At 53.3% G+C, this 14,782-nt stretch overlaps 1 protein-coding gene across 1 annotated transcript; it reads right to left on the reverse strand.

The window, feature by feature from the left end:
• Window positions 1-7,024: 7,024 nt before the first annotated feature.
• LOC136993130 (olfactory receptor 14A16-like) lies at window positions 7,025-14,415 on the reverse strand. Its single transcript, XM_067303141.1, has 2 exons — window positions 13,934-14,415; window positions 7,025-7,502 (listed from the first exon to the last, which is right to left on the reverse strand). The coding sequence occupies exons 1-2, from the start codon at window positions 14,413-14,415 to the stop codon at window positions 7,025-7,027; spliced, it is 960 nt and encodes a 319-aa protein (XP_067159242.1).
• Window positions 14,416-14,782: the final 367 nt, after the last annotated feature.

Genomic DNA, 14,782 nt, shown 5'->3' on the forward strand with positions numbered 1-14,782 from the left:
TCTGCTGTGAGTCCTGAGAGGGAAGCACCCACTGTCACTTGGTACAGAGTCAGGACAGCCAATGTGTTTTAGTCTCCTTCCCAGCTGTCCTGTGCTTCCACCTCTTTGAGCTGGAGGATGATGTTACCCTAGAAAGAAAGCAGCCCCTGCTGAGAGCAGACGAGTTCAGTTTCAAAGTGCACGTCTCCTAACTTCTCACCCTCTCTCAGGGCACCTGAGGGAGCTCTCCACACTCCCCTTCTAAACAAGGACACACAGGGCTCTTTTCAGATGCCCGCATACATCCTCCCACCACCATCTCCATACTCTCAGCATCTCTGCACCTTCCTCATGGGGCTCTCAGATATCACAGAGGTGCTATGAGACAGCAGTGTCTTTCCAGGGGGCAGGTGGCAGCCTGGCAGGACACCACAGGGAAATGGTCAAAGGACTGTTAGGACTGGAGATGGGCTCTCCTTAAAGGAGACTCAGCTCATTTCCCAGCTCAACAGACTGCATTTCCTGGAGCTCCACAAGTCAGAAGGGGGCTGGGACAACCTCATTCCCATGCAGACCCCTCTGTTCCACAACTTGCAGCATTAGTGTCTGAACTGCAGCTGAAAACCCCCAACCCCAGAGAGCCCAAGAGCAAGAAGAGGAGCATCATGGACAGGAGGGAAAACAAGGAGCAAAATCATGATCCTGGTGCTGAAGGAGGCAAGGACAGAGAGACAGAGGGGGACTCAGGAAAGCCCTCACCTTGCCCAGCTGGGCATGCCGCCTCGCAGATGGAGACATTGCGGGGCAGTCACTCTCAGCCCCTTTGTCGGGCAGCACAAAATGGGCCTATGGCTGGAGAGATGATCCTCTCCTCTGCTGGAGGTCTGGCCGCAGAGGAGGTGGCTTAAAGCAAGGGACTCCATGCCTTTTAGGGCAGAGGCTCTGCTGGGCTTCCCTGCACATCTCTGCTGCCTGGAGCTGTCTCTGCCGGCAGCTCCTTCTCTGTCCCAAGAGCCAAACTTGCTTCTGTGTGCTCAGTTTTACCTTACAGAAACCTTCTGGGACAGGGCACTGGCCAGGGGCATTGCTGTGCTCAGAAGTCCTAAGGAGCAGGTCACATAAAGCCTCATAATGCCATAAAGGTGATGCTGATGCTGTCTGTAGGACAGGTGAAGATGAAGGGGCTTGCTGAGGTTTTTCACAGACCTATTGATCTCAGAGAGGGAAAGTTTAGGAGTCCCAGTTGTTTGTCAAACCAGAAAACTCTTTCCTTTTGTCTTCCTGCCAAAATTAGGGAACCGAAAGCACATACCCTAATAGGAAAGCTCCTTCCATTTCAAGTAACCCTTGTCCTGAGCTTCCTCTTGAAAAGTCCCCTTAGGAATGTCCTGGGAGTGAGCTGGAGCTGTGAGCAACCATGACCCTGAGCCATGCAGCACCTTCCCAGCAGGAGAATGAACCTGCCCTGCTGGGGGGGGGTCTCTCCTCTCATCCAGAGCTTCACCCCACACTGCTTTGGGGAGCTCCCCAGGCAGGACCCTCGCAGGCAGCAAACTCACTGCGCTGGGTACACAGCCCCCTGGGGCACAGGGACACTGTTCTGAATCACAGCACTGCGCAGACCTGTGTGTGCTCCCTGGCTTCACACCCCTGCAGCCACCCCTGCAGAATGGAGCTGCACGCCCTGTCCCTGTGATGCTGTGGCAGGGGATCCCTGCTCTGAAGCACCTCCCCCTCCTCTGCACAGGATAAGCCAGGAAAGTGATCCTTAAAAATCCAATAATTGAATGGGCTGGGTTCAGAAGACCCCTCCAGGAACCTCAGTAGCATTGCCCTGCAGCCAGAGACTTACCGTGTCAAGGGCTGTGAAGATTTCCCCCACAAGGAGCTCTCCTCTGTCCTCCCACTCCACACTGCCTTGCACTTCTCTCTGCCTTCTCTCCTCTCATGTCAGCAGCAGCAGCAGGCAGTGCCTGGAACCCTGCTGCTCTTTGCAGAGGAGCTGCTCCCGCACACAGCTGTCTCTGGGCAGTGCTGCCTGGTTGCCATGACCTCCCTCCACCCCAGGAGCCTGGCCCCACTCAGGAGCAGAGGCCCAGCTGAGCTCATGAATTTCCCTGTCCCTTGTGCTCCCTTCTCCTGGGAAATGTTTACGCCAATAAACTAAAATAATCATTGATGGTCCCTCTCTAAACACTGAAGGAAGACTGATTCCAGGATTGCAATTTGTCTCATCAGAGGACAGTTATCTGCAAGAGGCCCCCAAAATTTCCAGCATCACATATGAACACAGGTACCCCAGGACATCACAGGCAGCAATACCCTCCCTCTGTGGTCAAATGATTCAAGCCCCAAAAGGAGACCTAATCATAATTTGAGATCTTCTCAAAAAATAACTCAATGAAACAACTGACAAGAAATCCTCGTTTCTGAAACTTCACACAGTTCTTACCATTGCCAGTATTTTTTCCTTTCTTATGAATTGGCAGCACCATGTTCATGCACTACAGGAATTAGCCTGTCGATGCGAGTATACATGCATATATACACACATTATTCATCAAACTACATTTGCTAACAACACTCTGAATGGAGAAACTTTGTTTGGAGGAACTGCTTTATTTAAACTATAATATTTCAGCTAACTTCTTCTGCCTCTTTGGCATTTTTTCTTCCTTGGCCTCTTCTTTCTTTACAGAGCTCTCTAGGGAAAGATTCACTGAATCACAGCACTCAGGGTGGACAACACCTCTGGACGTCACCTGGTCCCAACCCCCCTGGTCAACGCAGAGGGAACTAGATGAGGTTGCCCAGGGTCTTCCCCCCACTTATGCATTGTCCACAAGGGTGCTGAGAGTGCGCTCCATCTGTTGTGCAGGCCATTCATCAAGGTGTTAAAGAGTCCTGCCCCACATGTTGATCACTGAAGAATGCTGCTAATAACCAGCTGCCACTTGGAACTTGTACCGCTGATGACAGCGTTTCAGCCTGATGGTCCAGCCAGTCTTCCACCTGCCCTATGGTCCATTGATCCAGGGCTCAGCTCAACAATATGCCTATAAGGAGACTCTGGGGGACTGTGCCAAAGGCTTTGCTAAAGTGAAGGTTCACAACATCCCCTGCTTTCCCCTTGTGCGCGCAGGCATTCATCTTATGGCAGAAGGCAATCAGGTTGGTCAAGCATGGTTTCCGTTTCCCCTTGGTCAACCCATGCTGATTCTTCCAGGCCTTGTCCTTCATATGCTTGGAGATGGTTTCCAGGAGGATTTGCTCCATCACCTTCAAAGGGACTGAGATGAAGAGGACCAGCCCATCGTTCCCTAGACCCTCCCTCTTGCCCTTCTGGAAAATGGGTGTGATGTCTGCCTTTTCCCAGTTGTCAGGAACCTCCCTGATTACCATGACACTTCATAGGCAATTGGGAGCAGCATTGCAGTGACTCCAGCCACCTCTCCCTGCACCCTGGGGTGCTTCCTGTCTGGTCCCCTGGACTTGTGTGTGCCCACTGGGCAAAAGTGCTCCCCAGATGCGTCGTTCTCTACCAGGGGTGAGGCTTTGCTACCACAGATGCTGCCAAAGGACTTGGGGGCCAGGGAGGCCTGGCAGTTAGACAAGACCAGGAAAAGACAAGGGAAAGGAGGCAATGAGCTCCTCAGCCTTTCCCCTCTCTTTGTCACTACGTCCCCCGCCCCACTGAGCAGGGAGACCACATCTTCCTTGGATGGATGCCTTGTACGGACAGTGTTCTTACAGAAGCCCTTTAGGTTACCCTCCTCATCCCTTCCTAGATCCAGCTCCAGCTCCAGCTGAGCTTTGCCTTGCCTAACTCCATCCCAAACAAGATGAAATCCTCTCTGCTGCAGTCCAGGGCAGTGACTCTGTTATTCCTCTTACCTCTCCACCATCTCACAGGCACTGCAGTGACAGACAGCCTCCACATTCACATCCCCATCCAGCCTGAGCTTTAGGCAAGAAACCAAGGGGAGGATGGCACCATCTACTTAGAGGCACAAACTGCAGAGGTACAGAAATCACACTGCAGAAAAGCTTGCTGTTCTCCCCTCACCACTGAGGGGGATCCAGGCAATGGACTTTCAGGTGGTTAAAGGTGGATGCATAGAATTTCCGTTGTAATGTCGATATGCCTGAGGCAGTGCCTCCCAGGCTGCCCGTACAGTCAACAGGGAGGAGGAGGTGTCCACCTGCCTTCTTTAGATGGTCACATAAAGCACAAAGGACTCCTGTCCCAGAGACATTTGCTCTGTGCTTGAAATGGGGCCTGAGATCATAGGCGTTCAGGATAGTTCAACTTGAAGGGACCACAGGAGGCCTGTAGTGCAACGTGCTGCTCAAAGCAGAGTCAGATAGAGGGTCAGAAAGCAAAAAATGCTCCTGGCAAAGGACTTCTGGGGGTGATACAGCAGGAGAAGGCAGTAGAGGATTGATGGGGTGATACAAGTTCCATCCACAAAAGGGTTTCCCTTTCGCCTTCTCCCGAGAACTAAATCCTCAGCTCTCCAGAGGGAAGAAGCTGGGAAACAAACTTTGCCACTAACATGGAGGTGGAGAAGCTCCTGAGTCCCTTACAGACAGAGGCTGGTGCAAAGGCCACTGCCCCAATGGCACCCAATCCACAGGCATGCCTGCCTTGATGCTGGGCACCCTGCAGCCCCAGGCAGGAGGTTTGCGAAGAACGGAGTGGTGTCTGCCCCCTGCAGCCCTGGCCACCCAGCAGGTGTGGTGGGACCCTGCTCCTCTAGATGAGACTGGGCTCTCCTGCATTTCCCAATGTGAAGCCTGCATCTCCTCCAGCTAGGAATACAGCCCAGCAGAGAAGGCCAACACGGGAAACAGTCTTTGTTCCAGGGTGTGAAGAGAGAGGGGAGGGCAGAGGGGGATCTGCTCATGCCCTGGGCAGTGATTCCCTCCCTGCAGCCAGGACAACCCTGCTGATGCCCTGTAACCCGTGAGCCTAAGACATGGGACTCCAATCTTCTCTGGCTCTAAAGATTTCTCAGCCCTTCAGACCCAGCATGCAAAGCACTGGTCCGGGGACACCTCAGCAGTCAAAGGGCCTGGATGCCTGGTGTGTTCCTGAGAATGTTTCTGCAGTCTCCTGGCACTGGTTTGACTCCTGTTGCCCATGGAGCAGAGACTCCTTTTGAGGATGGATGAACTTGCTCACTGTGTCACTCTGAGGACAGGCTTGACCAGGCAGTACAGATACCAGCAAGGCCTCAACCCCACAACAGTGTCCCCTGCCCAGAACTCTGCCTTCCAGCCCTTTTCTCCTAGAGGATTTGGGTTGGGAGGGACCACCAGAGAGCTCCAGGAGCGTGATCTGCTCTGAGCTGGGCTAACTTGACAGACCAGGTTGGTAAGTGATTTCTGCAGGAGAGTTTTTAAAGATCTCCTGTCCCCTGCCCCAGTGCTGCTCAACTACCATGGTCATTTCTTTATTTTTCCTTCAGCTCATTTGAAATTTCCTGTACTGCATCTTCTGCTTGTTGTCTCTTGACCTTTCCTCCCCTTGGCCCCCACACAGACCATCCCACCAGCTTTGACTCAGGACAATCACAGCCTCACCTCCAAGCACAGCCTTTCTGGGATCTCCTGGGACCACGCAGGTGGGCTGTATTGGCCAGCTCTAAGCAGACATACATGCTGCAGGTCCCTACATGGACTCAGACAGGAGCAAATGGAGACATGACATGACCCAGGGCAGAGCCTGTAGGCTGACACCAAGGCACAGCTGGGACCAGCAGGCGTGAGAAGAGAAGACCTCCAGCAGCTCCTCTCCACACCTGGGCAGAGAGTGACACACCCGGGGGTGTTCCTGAAAGAGGACGTTGACACAGGACGGGGGGCACTGTGAGCTGCAGTGCTGGGCACCCACCATCTGTGCTTGGTCTGGGAATCCTGGCAGGTGGTGCTGGTGGCTGTAGGCACTGAGAAACCCCCAGTCCTGCTTGCAGCAGTGAATCCCCGCCATGACTGTCAGGAGCTTCTGGAGTGTCGTGGCTCCCATCTGTGTCTCATCCCTCCACTGACCCAGCCCTGCTGCCCTGCATGTGTCCCCATGGCCCCACTGTGCAGGCACCACGCTTGACAGGGTGCATTCTGGGGTGGGGAAGCATCCTGCAGGCATGATCCCCATGACAGCATTTGGTGCCCCATCCCCCACGGCCCTCCTGCCTGGCAGCCTCCCACCAGTTCCCAGGCCCTGCCCAGCCCTCTCCCTGTCCCCTCGGGGTTAGCAGAAGGCATGCTCTGTTTTATGCTGGGGTCTGAGCCCACAGAGAGGCCATGCAGGGCTGGACATTCCCCCATACAGGTGCTGAAGCCAGCAGGCAGACAGAGCTGATCACGTCCAAAGATCACCCCTCACCAGAACCATGGGGAATGGCCAGTGGTAGAAATGACTGATACAAGGAGTTGTATATGTGAGGAGTTTCCTGGGACAGTTTCTCCTCTCTGTTCATGCAACAACAATCTAGGCTACATCTTTGCCCTGAGGCACCCTGCTTGAGGGCCCCTATGGGAGGAGGATGGTCTACAGGTCCAGGAGATGGGCCCAGGACCCTGCATGCTCCCTGCCAGCCCTGCAGATGACCCAGCAGAGGGCTCATCCTCCCAGGGCTCACAGCTGGGCATCCAGTCCTCCAGCTAAGCATGGAGCCTTGTCTGGGGGTAACTTTTGGGGTAACAGTCAGCATGCGGGGTGGGGGAGATTGTCTGAAGGAAATGTACTGGGGACAGGGTGTGAGGGACAGCAGCTTTGGAGGAAGAGCCCAGCCTTCAGGCACTGCACCTGCAAGAACCTACTTTATTAAACAGATACTACGATGGAGTCAGCTCTGACCCAGTGTTGGATAGAATCTTAAATAGGCACCAGGTGAGACAGAGCAGTCTCAGTGAAGGTGGAATGAATGCAAGCATTTCTGTAGCAACATGATAACAAGTACTACTAACAATAGTAACAATTGTAATAATAAAAATAAAGTGAAGAAACAAAACTCAGTCCTGGTACGGGACACGGGGGAAATCATTTGTGGAGAACAATGGCAATGTTGCCAGTGCTGAAAAATGTCCATGAAATCACTTTCCTCAGGGCATCCTTGAGCTCCTTGTTCCTCATGCTGTAAATGAGAGGGTTCACTGTTGGAGGCACCACCGAATAAAGAACAGCCACCACCAAATCCAGAGCTGGGGAGGAGATGGAGGGGGGCTTCAGGTAGGCAAAGATGATAGTGCTGACAAAGAGGGAGACCACGGCCAGGTGAGGGAGGCACATGGAAAAGGCTTTGTGACGACCCTGGTCAGAGGGGATCCTCAGCACAGCAGTGAAGATCTGCACGTAGGACAGCACAATGAAAACGAAACACCCAAAGACTAAACAAAGACTAACCACAATAAGCCCAACTTCCCTGAGGTAGGAGTCTGAGCAGGAGAGCTTGATGATCTGGGGGACTTCACAGAAGAACTGGTCCACTGTGTTGCCTTGGCAGAGTGGCATTGAAAATGTGTTAGCAGTGTGGAGCGCAGAATAGAGAAAACCACTCACCCAGGCACCTGCTGCCATTCTAACACAAGCTCTCGTGCCCATGATGTTCCCATAGTGCAGGGGTCGGCAGATGGCAACGTAGCGGTCATAGGCCATGAGAGTGAGAACAGAATACTCTGCTGAAAATAAGAAAAAGAAGAAAAATAGCTGGGCAGCACATCCTGAGTAGGAAATGGCCTTGGTGTCCCACAGAGAATTGGCCATGGATTTGGGGACAGTGGTAGAGACGGAGCCAAGTTCGAGGAGGGAGAGGTTGAGGAGGAAGAAGTACATGGGGGTGTGGAGGTGGTGGTCGCAGACTACGGCTGTGATGATGAGGCCGTTGCCCAGGAGGGCAGCCAGGTAGATGCCCAGGAAGAGCGAGAAGTGCAGGAGCTGCAGCTCCCGTGTGTCCGCAAATGCCCGGAGGAGGAACTCGTTGTAGGAGCTGCTGTTGGACATTTTGCTATCTTCAGGCATGGGGGACTGTGCAAAGAAGAACAGATAGAGACAAATTAGGACAGACTTCTCTGAGCAAAACCTTCTCATAAAACCCTCCCAAACACATACATGTTACCTCTCCCCATATCAGCAGTATTGGGCTCCATTCCTTGAGCTCTGGTTTGTGCTGGCTGGGTTTGCCGTCAGGAGCAAGGGCCTCTGCCTGTGGGCTCCAGAGGAGTCAGCCCTGACCTACAGCAGTAGGTACATGGGAACAGGGGTATCTATACTTTTTTATTCCCAGTTCCAGTCTTATTTAATCCACTCAAAATGTTGAAGGCATTTTCAGCATCTTCACTCTCACTTCTAAATAATGTGGGGTCATTAAAAATTTTAAGGACGCTTTTGTTTTCCTTAGCTGACCCTGTCACACAGGAGGAGGATTCCTGGAGGTAGAAATCCTCTGCATTGCTGCTGCACTCAGAGTGACCAGCTGTGACTCCTCAGAGGCAAAAGGATTCACTCTGGCTTGAGTGCAGAGGGAGCAGAGCTGGCCTGTCCATCTGCCTTCTTCCCAGCTGCCCTGTGCTCCCACCTCGGAGGTGGAGGACAGTTGCACTCGTGTTACCCCAAAAAGAAACGACACCGCGGAGAGCAGAGGAATGCACTGGCAAAGTGCCCATCAGCACTCTTTCTGAGGGGACGTGAGGCAGGTCTCAGCCCTCCCCTTCTAGCCAGCAACACATCGGGCTCCTTCCGGCTGCCCACATCCACCCTCCCAGCAGCATGTCTCAGTGTGGCCTCAGTATCTAGGTGGCTTCTGCCTGGGGCACCTAGATATCACGCAGCTGCAATGGGAGAGCTGTGTCCTTGTGGAGGGCAGCTTGCAGCCCAGCCAGACACCCCAGGGAAATGGCAGAATGTCCCAAGGATGGGGTGTGCTGACGAGAGAGTTGGCTCATTGGGTTTGGGTGAGAGCTTGTGCATGAGCATCAGAGTAAAGGTGATGTTGTGATGGGAGTTACAGACCACCCGATGAGGGTGAGGAGGTGGATGCAGTCTCCTTTAAGCAACCTGAGGAAGTCAGTGGGTCACAGGCCTGGTTCTTCTGGGGGGACTTTAATCTCGCTGACATTCACTGGAAGGGCAAACTGCAGGGTGCAAGCAGTCCGGGAGATCTCTGGAGGCTGTCAGCGACAGCTTCCAAGCACAGCTCCCTGATGGGCCAGGAAGGGTGACGCTCATCTGGATCTGGTACTCGCACATAAGGAAGCACAGATCAGGGCTGTGATAATCTGTGGAAACCTTGGCTGCAGTGACTATGGAAAAGTGGAGTCCCAGATCATGAGGGCAGTGAGGAAGGACAATAGTAGTGTACAGACTCCAGCCATTACAGGAGGAAACTTTGTCCTCTCCAGGGCACTGGTGGGGGATCCCATTGGAGGCAGCTCTGAGGGGCAATGGAGCTTAGGAAAGCCAGCATGTCTTTAAAGACAGCAGCCACCAAGCACAAGAATGGTCCATAGCGATACCCATTAGAACTGGGAGACATCTTGGGAGATCAGCTTGGTTAAACAGGATACTCTTGTCCACCAAAGTAGGAATGGTGAAACCAAAGCTCCCTGAGGGTAGACACTTGCAGGGGACATCAAGGGCATGAAGAAGAGCTGCTACTACTCCATTAACAGAGAAAGAATAAGCAAAGAACACCAGGTCTCACTGCTGAACGGGGCAGTGACTCTAGTAATAGCAAGTGCAGATGGGTCTGAGCAGCTCGGTGCGTTCTTGGCTTCAGTCTTCACCAGCAAGGTCTCCTGAGCTGTTGTGCCTCGAGTCAGGGCTCCAGAAGAGAAAAACAGCCAGCAGGGGATGAGGGTTGAGTGAGGGATTGCTTGTAAGTACTCAGCCCATGCAAGTCTCTGGGATGTGATGGACTGCACATGAGGACACTGAGAGGGCTGGCCAACGTCATAACAAGGCCAGTCTCTATCACCTTTTGAAAGGTTATGTAGATCAAGGGAGGTCCCAAAGACCAGAAAAAAAGGAATGTGTTGTGCCCATCTTCAAGAAAGGCCACAAGGACAACCTGGGGAGCTGCAGGCCCTTCAGCCTCACTTTGGTGAGGAGCATGTCATGCAGCAAATGCTCTCAGATCATGTTTCTCGGCACATGAAGAATGTGCCTGGGAACAGTCAGCATGGATTTACTGAAGGTAAATCATTCCTGCACAACCTGAGTGCCTTCTGTGATAAAAGACCTGTGATTGTGGAGGACCCGAAAGTACTAGATGTCATTTACCATGATTTTAGGAAGGTGTTGGACACTGTCTCCATGAATATTCTTAAATACAATAAGGCATCATGATGAGATGGGTAGACACTCGGGTGGATAAAAAGCTGTTTGGATGATTGAGCTCCGAGGGTTTTTTGAATGGGTCATGCTTTACCAGGAAGCCAGGTAAAGGTGGAGCATGCAGGGGTCTATACTCGGACCTGTCTTGTCTGACAGGTTCACCAGTGACCTGGAGGATGCAACTCTCATCACCTTTGTAGATGACACCTCATCAGGAGGAAGAGTCATATGTTTGAGGGCTGCCATTCAGAGGGACCTCAGCAGACGGGAGGAACAATCTGTCAGGAACTTTGTGAAATTCAACAAGGACAAATGCAGGTCCTGCACCTGGGGTAGACCAACACCCTGCAATAATATGGGCTGGGGAGTCTTTTTGGGCAGGGAGCTGAACATCAGCCAGCAGCTTGCCCTGGCAACAAAGGAGGCCACAGTGTCCTGGGTGGCATGAACAGGAGCACAGCCAGGAGATGGAGGGAAGTGATTATCTCCCTCTACTCAACACTCGTTAGAGCCCATCCAGAGACTGTGTCCAGGTGGGGCTGCCTGTAGAAGAACACTGTTAATCACATGGAGTGAGTCCAGTGGCAGGCCTCCAAGGTGGTTCGGGGCTGGAGCACTTCCCCTGTGAGGAGAGGCTGAGGGAACAGGGCTAGTTCAGCGCAGAGAAGGGAAGGTTTTGGGGAGGAATCATAGCAGCTTCCAACTCAAGGTTGCCACTGACAATGAACAAGGTTTTTAAAGGAATTTGTGTCAGGAGAATGAGAGGAAAGAGTTAAAAGCTGACAGAAGTGCTGTTAAAGTTGTATATAAGGGAGAAAAATCGATGAGGATCCTCAAGCATTTGAAGTGGGGTCCAGAGGGATTGTGGACTCTTCTTGGAGGCTTTCAGGATGCAGCTGGACAAAGCCCCGAGGAACTTGGTGTGAATTCATTGTGGATCCCTAAGCGAGCAGGAGGTTGAGCTAGAGTCCTCCCAAGGTCCCTTCCAGCCTGAATGGTTCTGTGATTCTGTCCTCTCTGGTGATCGGCACTGCAATTCTTGCAGGCAGCAAGTCCTTTGCTGCATGTGGGTTAGCACCTAACATGGCCTCCCCAGAACCATCCCCTCCTAGTGGTGTGAGGTTGCCTCTTGGGCCTGGAAGGTTTTCAGTTCAAGGTTTCATTAGGAGTGACTGCTTATGCAGAATGGGCCCTGCTCACAGCCTACAACTCCTGTACGTTACAACATGATACCAAATGAGTATGGCACAAACAAAAAGTCATGGCATGAGGGTGATGGCATTCTAATGTGCCTAAGGTCTTTAGCAAATGTAAAAATATCCTTACCCAGCCAGGGCTGTGCCCCACATGGGGGTCAGCAGACAGCTGTGCTCTGGGATCTTTCAGGATCTGGTGCAGAAGAGAGGCCATGCAAGGCTGGTCCTTTCCCCTTTGTCAGGACAGAGAGACCTGCAGGAGGATGGAGGTGGACATGGACAACTCCACAGCTGGGGTGAGCAGCCAACACGGGAACGGGGTGATGTGAGGGGCTGGTGTGGGACGATGGCCCTGGGGCAGCTTCCCCAGTGTGTCCGTGCAACACCCGGAACAACCTGGGCTCTTCTCTCCTGCACCCGCTATGTCCTGGTGCCTCTCCCAGGAGACCTGCATTTGCCCTGCAAGCACACAGCTCTGTGCTCCCACACTGCTGTTCACACACAGTAGCTGCCTGCTGGCATTTTTCCTCTCCTGGGCCCTTTCCAGCCCAGACCAGACCCTTCTTGGCTCTCCCCACCTCCCCTGCCCTCTCCCCAGCTCACCCAGCAGAGCAGCCCAGGGTGGTGGTGGCCCCCAGCAGTGCCCGCTGCAGGGGGCTGCAGAGCTCTGGGCACTCACTCCACAGCCCCAGACCCTCTGAAGGGCACAGCAGCTCCTGGGGGGCAGAGAGGCGTGTCAGCCTCCCCATCAGTTCCCAAGCTGGAGGCCAGCAATGGCCCAAGGAAAGGGAGGCCACCCACTCCATGTCTCCACTGCTCTCATCACCAGGACATCCTTAACCCTGGCTACCTGCAACCCCTCTGGGCAGCCCCTCTCCTCAGGACAGCACAAGAGTCCTGGCCCTGGGGCTCCTCAGGCAGCTCCATTGACAGAGCAGCCTGCCCTGAGCTGACACACAGAGAAACAGATTTTCATTTATTCCTCCCCACAAGCACGCAATTGCTCCTTTGCTCTTCTCCAGAGACATCCCTGTTCTCCAGAGAGCCTTTCCCCAGGTCAGTGTGTCCGTGCTGGCCTGCCTGGCCATTCCTGCAGCCCTCCCCTGTGCTCCCCGCAGGGATCCGGGCTGGCGGTGCTGTTCTGCAGGGCGAGCAGGCTGTGGGGCCCCGGGGTGACTCCACACTGGCTGTGCTGGTCCGGGCAGACCCAGCTGGCCCAGCATCATTGCACCTGACACCCCCCCTCCCCAGTGTCTGTGTATATGGAGGATGCTTGGAACAATCACAGGGCATTTCACATTTTTCAGGATGTGTTCAGAGGTGTCATTAGACCCAGCCCACTCCCTCTCCTGAGATTTGGTACGTTCCTCAGTTTGGCCCTTTACCTTTGGTGACTCCACATGGTTTTGGGAGTCTCCACTCACTGGCCATGCCAGGCACACGCTGCGCTGTAGATCCCCTCTGCTCTCCGGGTGGCTCCATAATCCCTTCTGGAAGGATGGGCATCTGTGACCAACCTAGTGATATGTAGGACAGTGCCCAGCAGATAACCTCTTGACCACTCAACCACTCCAGGGACACTGAACACCCACTGGGCACCCTAACACATCACCCTATGAGTGCATCCCCTTTAGCCCATGGAAAACCCAGGCACAGCAAGAGGGCCTTTTCGAGTGCAATTCCCTGAGCACATTCTTGGCTCCAGCTTGGGAAGAAGAGCCCAGTCCTCAGGCAGTGTACTGATGAAAACCCCTTTTATAACAGAGATGCTGCAAGGGAGGCCAGCTCTGACACAGTGCTTGGCAGATTTACAGATGGCCTCTGGGTCAGACAGATGGGGTTTGTGCCTCTGGAGAAGACATGAATTCAGACGTTTGTGTACAAACATGCTTATCACAGACAGAATGCCCAAACCACAAATGTTGCCTGAGATCGCTTGGAAATTGCTTGTGAGGAGACATGGGCAACTTAATGCTGCTGAAACAGCACCAGCTGAACCAGTTTCTTCAGTGCCTCCTTGAGCTCCTTGTTCCTCATGCTGTAGATGAGAGGGTTCGTTGCTGGAGGCACCACTGAGTACAGAACAGTCACCACCAGATCCAGAGCTGGGGAGGAGAGGGAGGGGGGCTTCAGGTAGGCAAACATGACAGTGCTGATGAACAGGGAGAAGACAGCCAGGTGAGGGAGGCACATGGAAAAGGCTTTGTGTCGTCCCTGCTCAGAGGGGATCCTCAGCACAGCAGTGAAGATCTGCACGTACGACAGCACAATGAAAATGAAACACCCAAAGCCTAAACAAAGACTAACCACAATAAGCCCAACTTCCCTGAGGTGGGATTCTGAGCAGGAGAGCTTGATGATCTGGGGGACTTCACAGAAGAACTGCTCCACTGTGTTGCCTTGGCAGAGTAGTATGGAAAATGTGTCAGCAGTGTGCAGGAGAGCATGGAGAAAACCACTGGCCCAGGCAGCTGCTGCCATTTTGACACAAGCTCTGCTGCCCATGAGGGTCCCATAGTGCAGGGGTCTGCAAATGGCAACGAAGCGGTCAAAGGCCATGACAGTGAGGAGATAAAATTCTGCTGCAAATAAAAAAAGGAAGAAAAAGACCTGGGCAGCACAACCTGAGTAGGAAATGGCCCTGGTGTCCCACAGGGAATTGGCCATGGATTTGGGGACAGTGACGGAGATGGAGCCAAGGTCGAGGAGGGAGAGGTTGAGGAGGAAGAAGTACATGGGGGTGTGGAGGTGGTGGTCGCAGGCTACAGCTGTGATGATGAGGCCGTTGCCCAGGAGGGCAGCCAGGTAGATGCCCAGGAAGAGCGAGAAGTGCAAGAGCTGCAGCTCCCGTGTGTCTGCAAATGCCAGGAGGAGGAACTCGGTGAGGGAGCTGCTGTTGGACATTTGCTTCCTTGGGGCTTTGTGGACTGTCCAAGGAGGAAAAGACAGGGGCAAGTTAGAGCAGGCTTCTCTGAGCCAAACCAACTCTGTTTCTCATAGAAACCCCTACCTTTCCTCTGTCCTTTACCTTTGCTCAGCTCCCTTTCTACAGCTCTGTTTAATGGAGGTAAATGGAGGTAAATGGAGGTGTCAGACTGACCCTGCTATGTGGTGGAATACCTGGGGGTGGGCGCTGGGAGCTGGGAGTGGGGGACTTGGTCCAGGTACCAGTGGGAAGTTTCTCTGTTTCCCATGATGAGAGCTGAATACAGCTGTGTCTGAAGGAGAAGACCCTTGTGAGAGATTCATCTCCCCCAGCCTTGCCCTCTTG

The sequence above is a fragment of the Apteryx mantelli genome, chromosome 11, assembly GCF_036417845.1.
Source record: "Apteryx mantelli isolate bAptMan1 chromosome 11, bAptMan1.hap1, whole genome shotgun sequence".
Taxonomy (NCBI): domain Eukaryota; kingdom Metazoa; phylum Chordata; class Aves; order Apterygiformes; family Apterygidae; genus Apteryx; species Apteryx mantelli.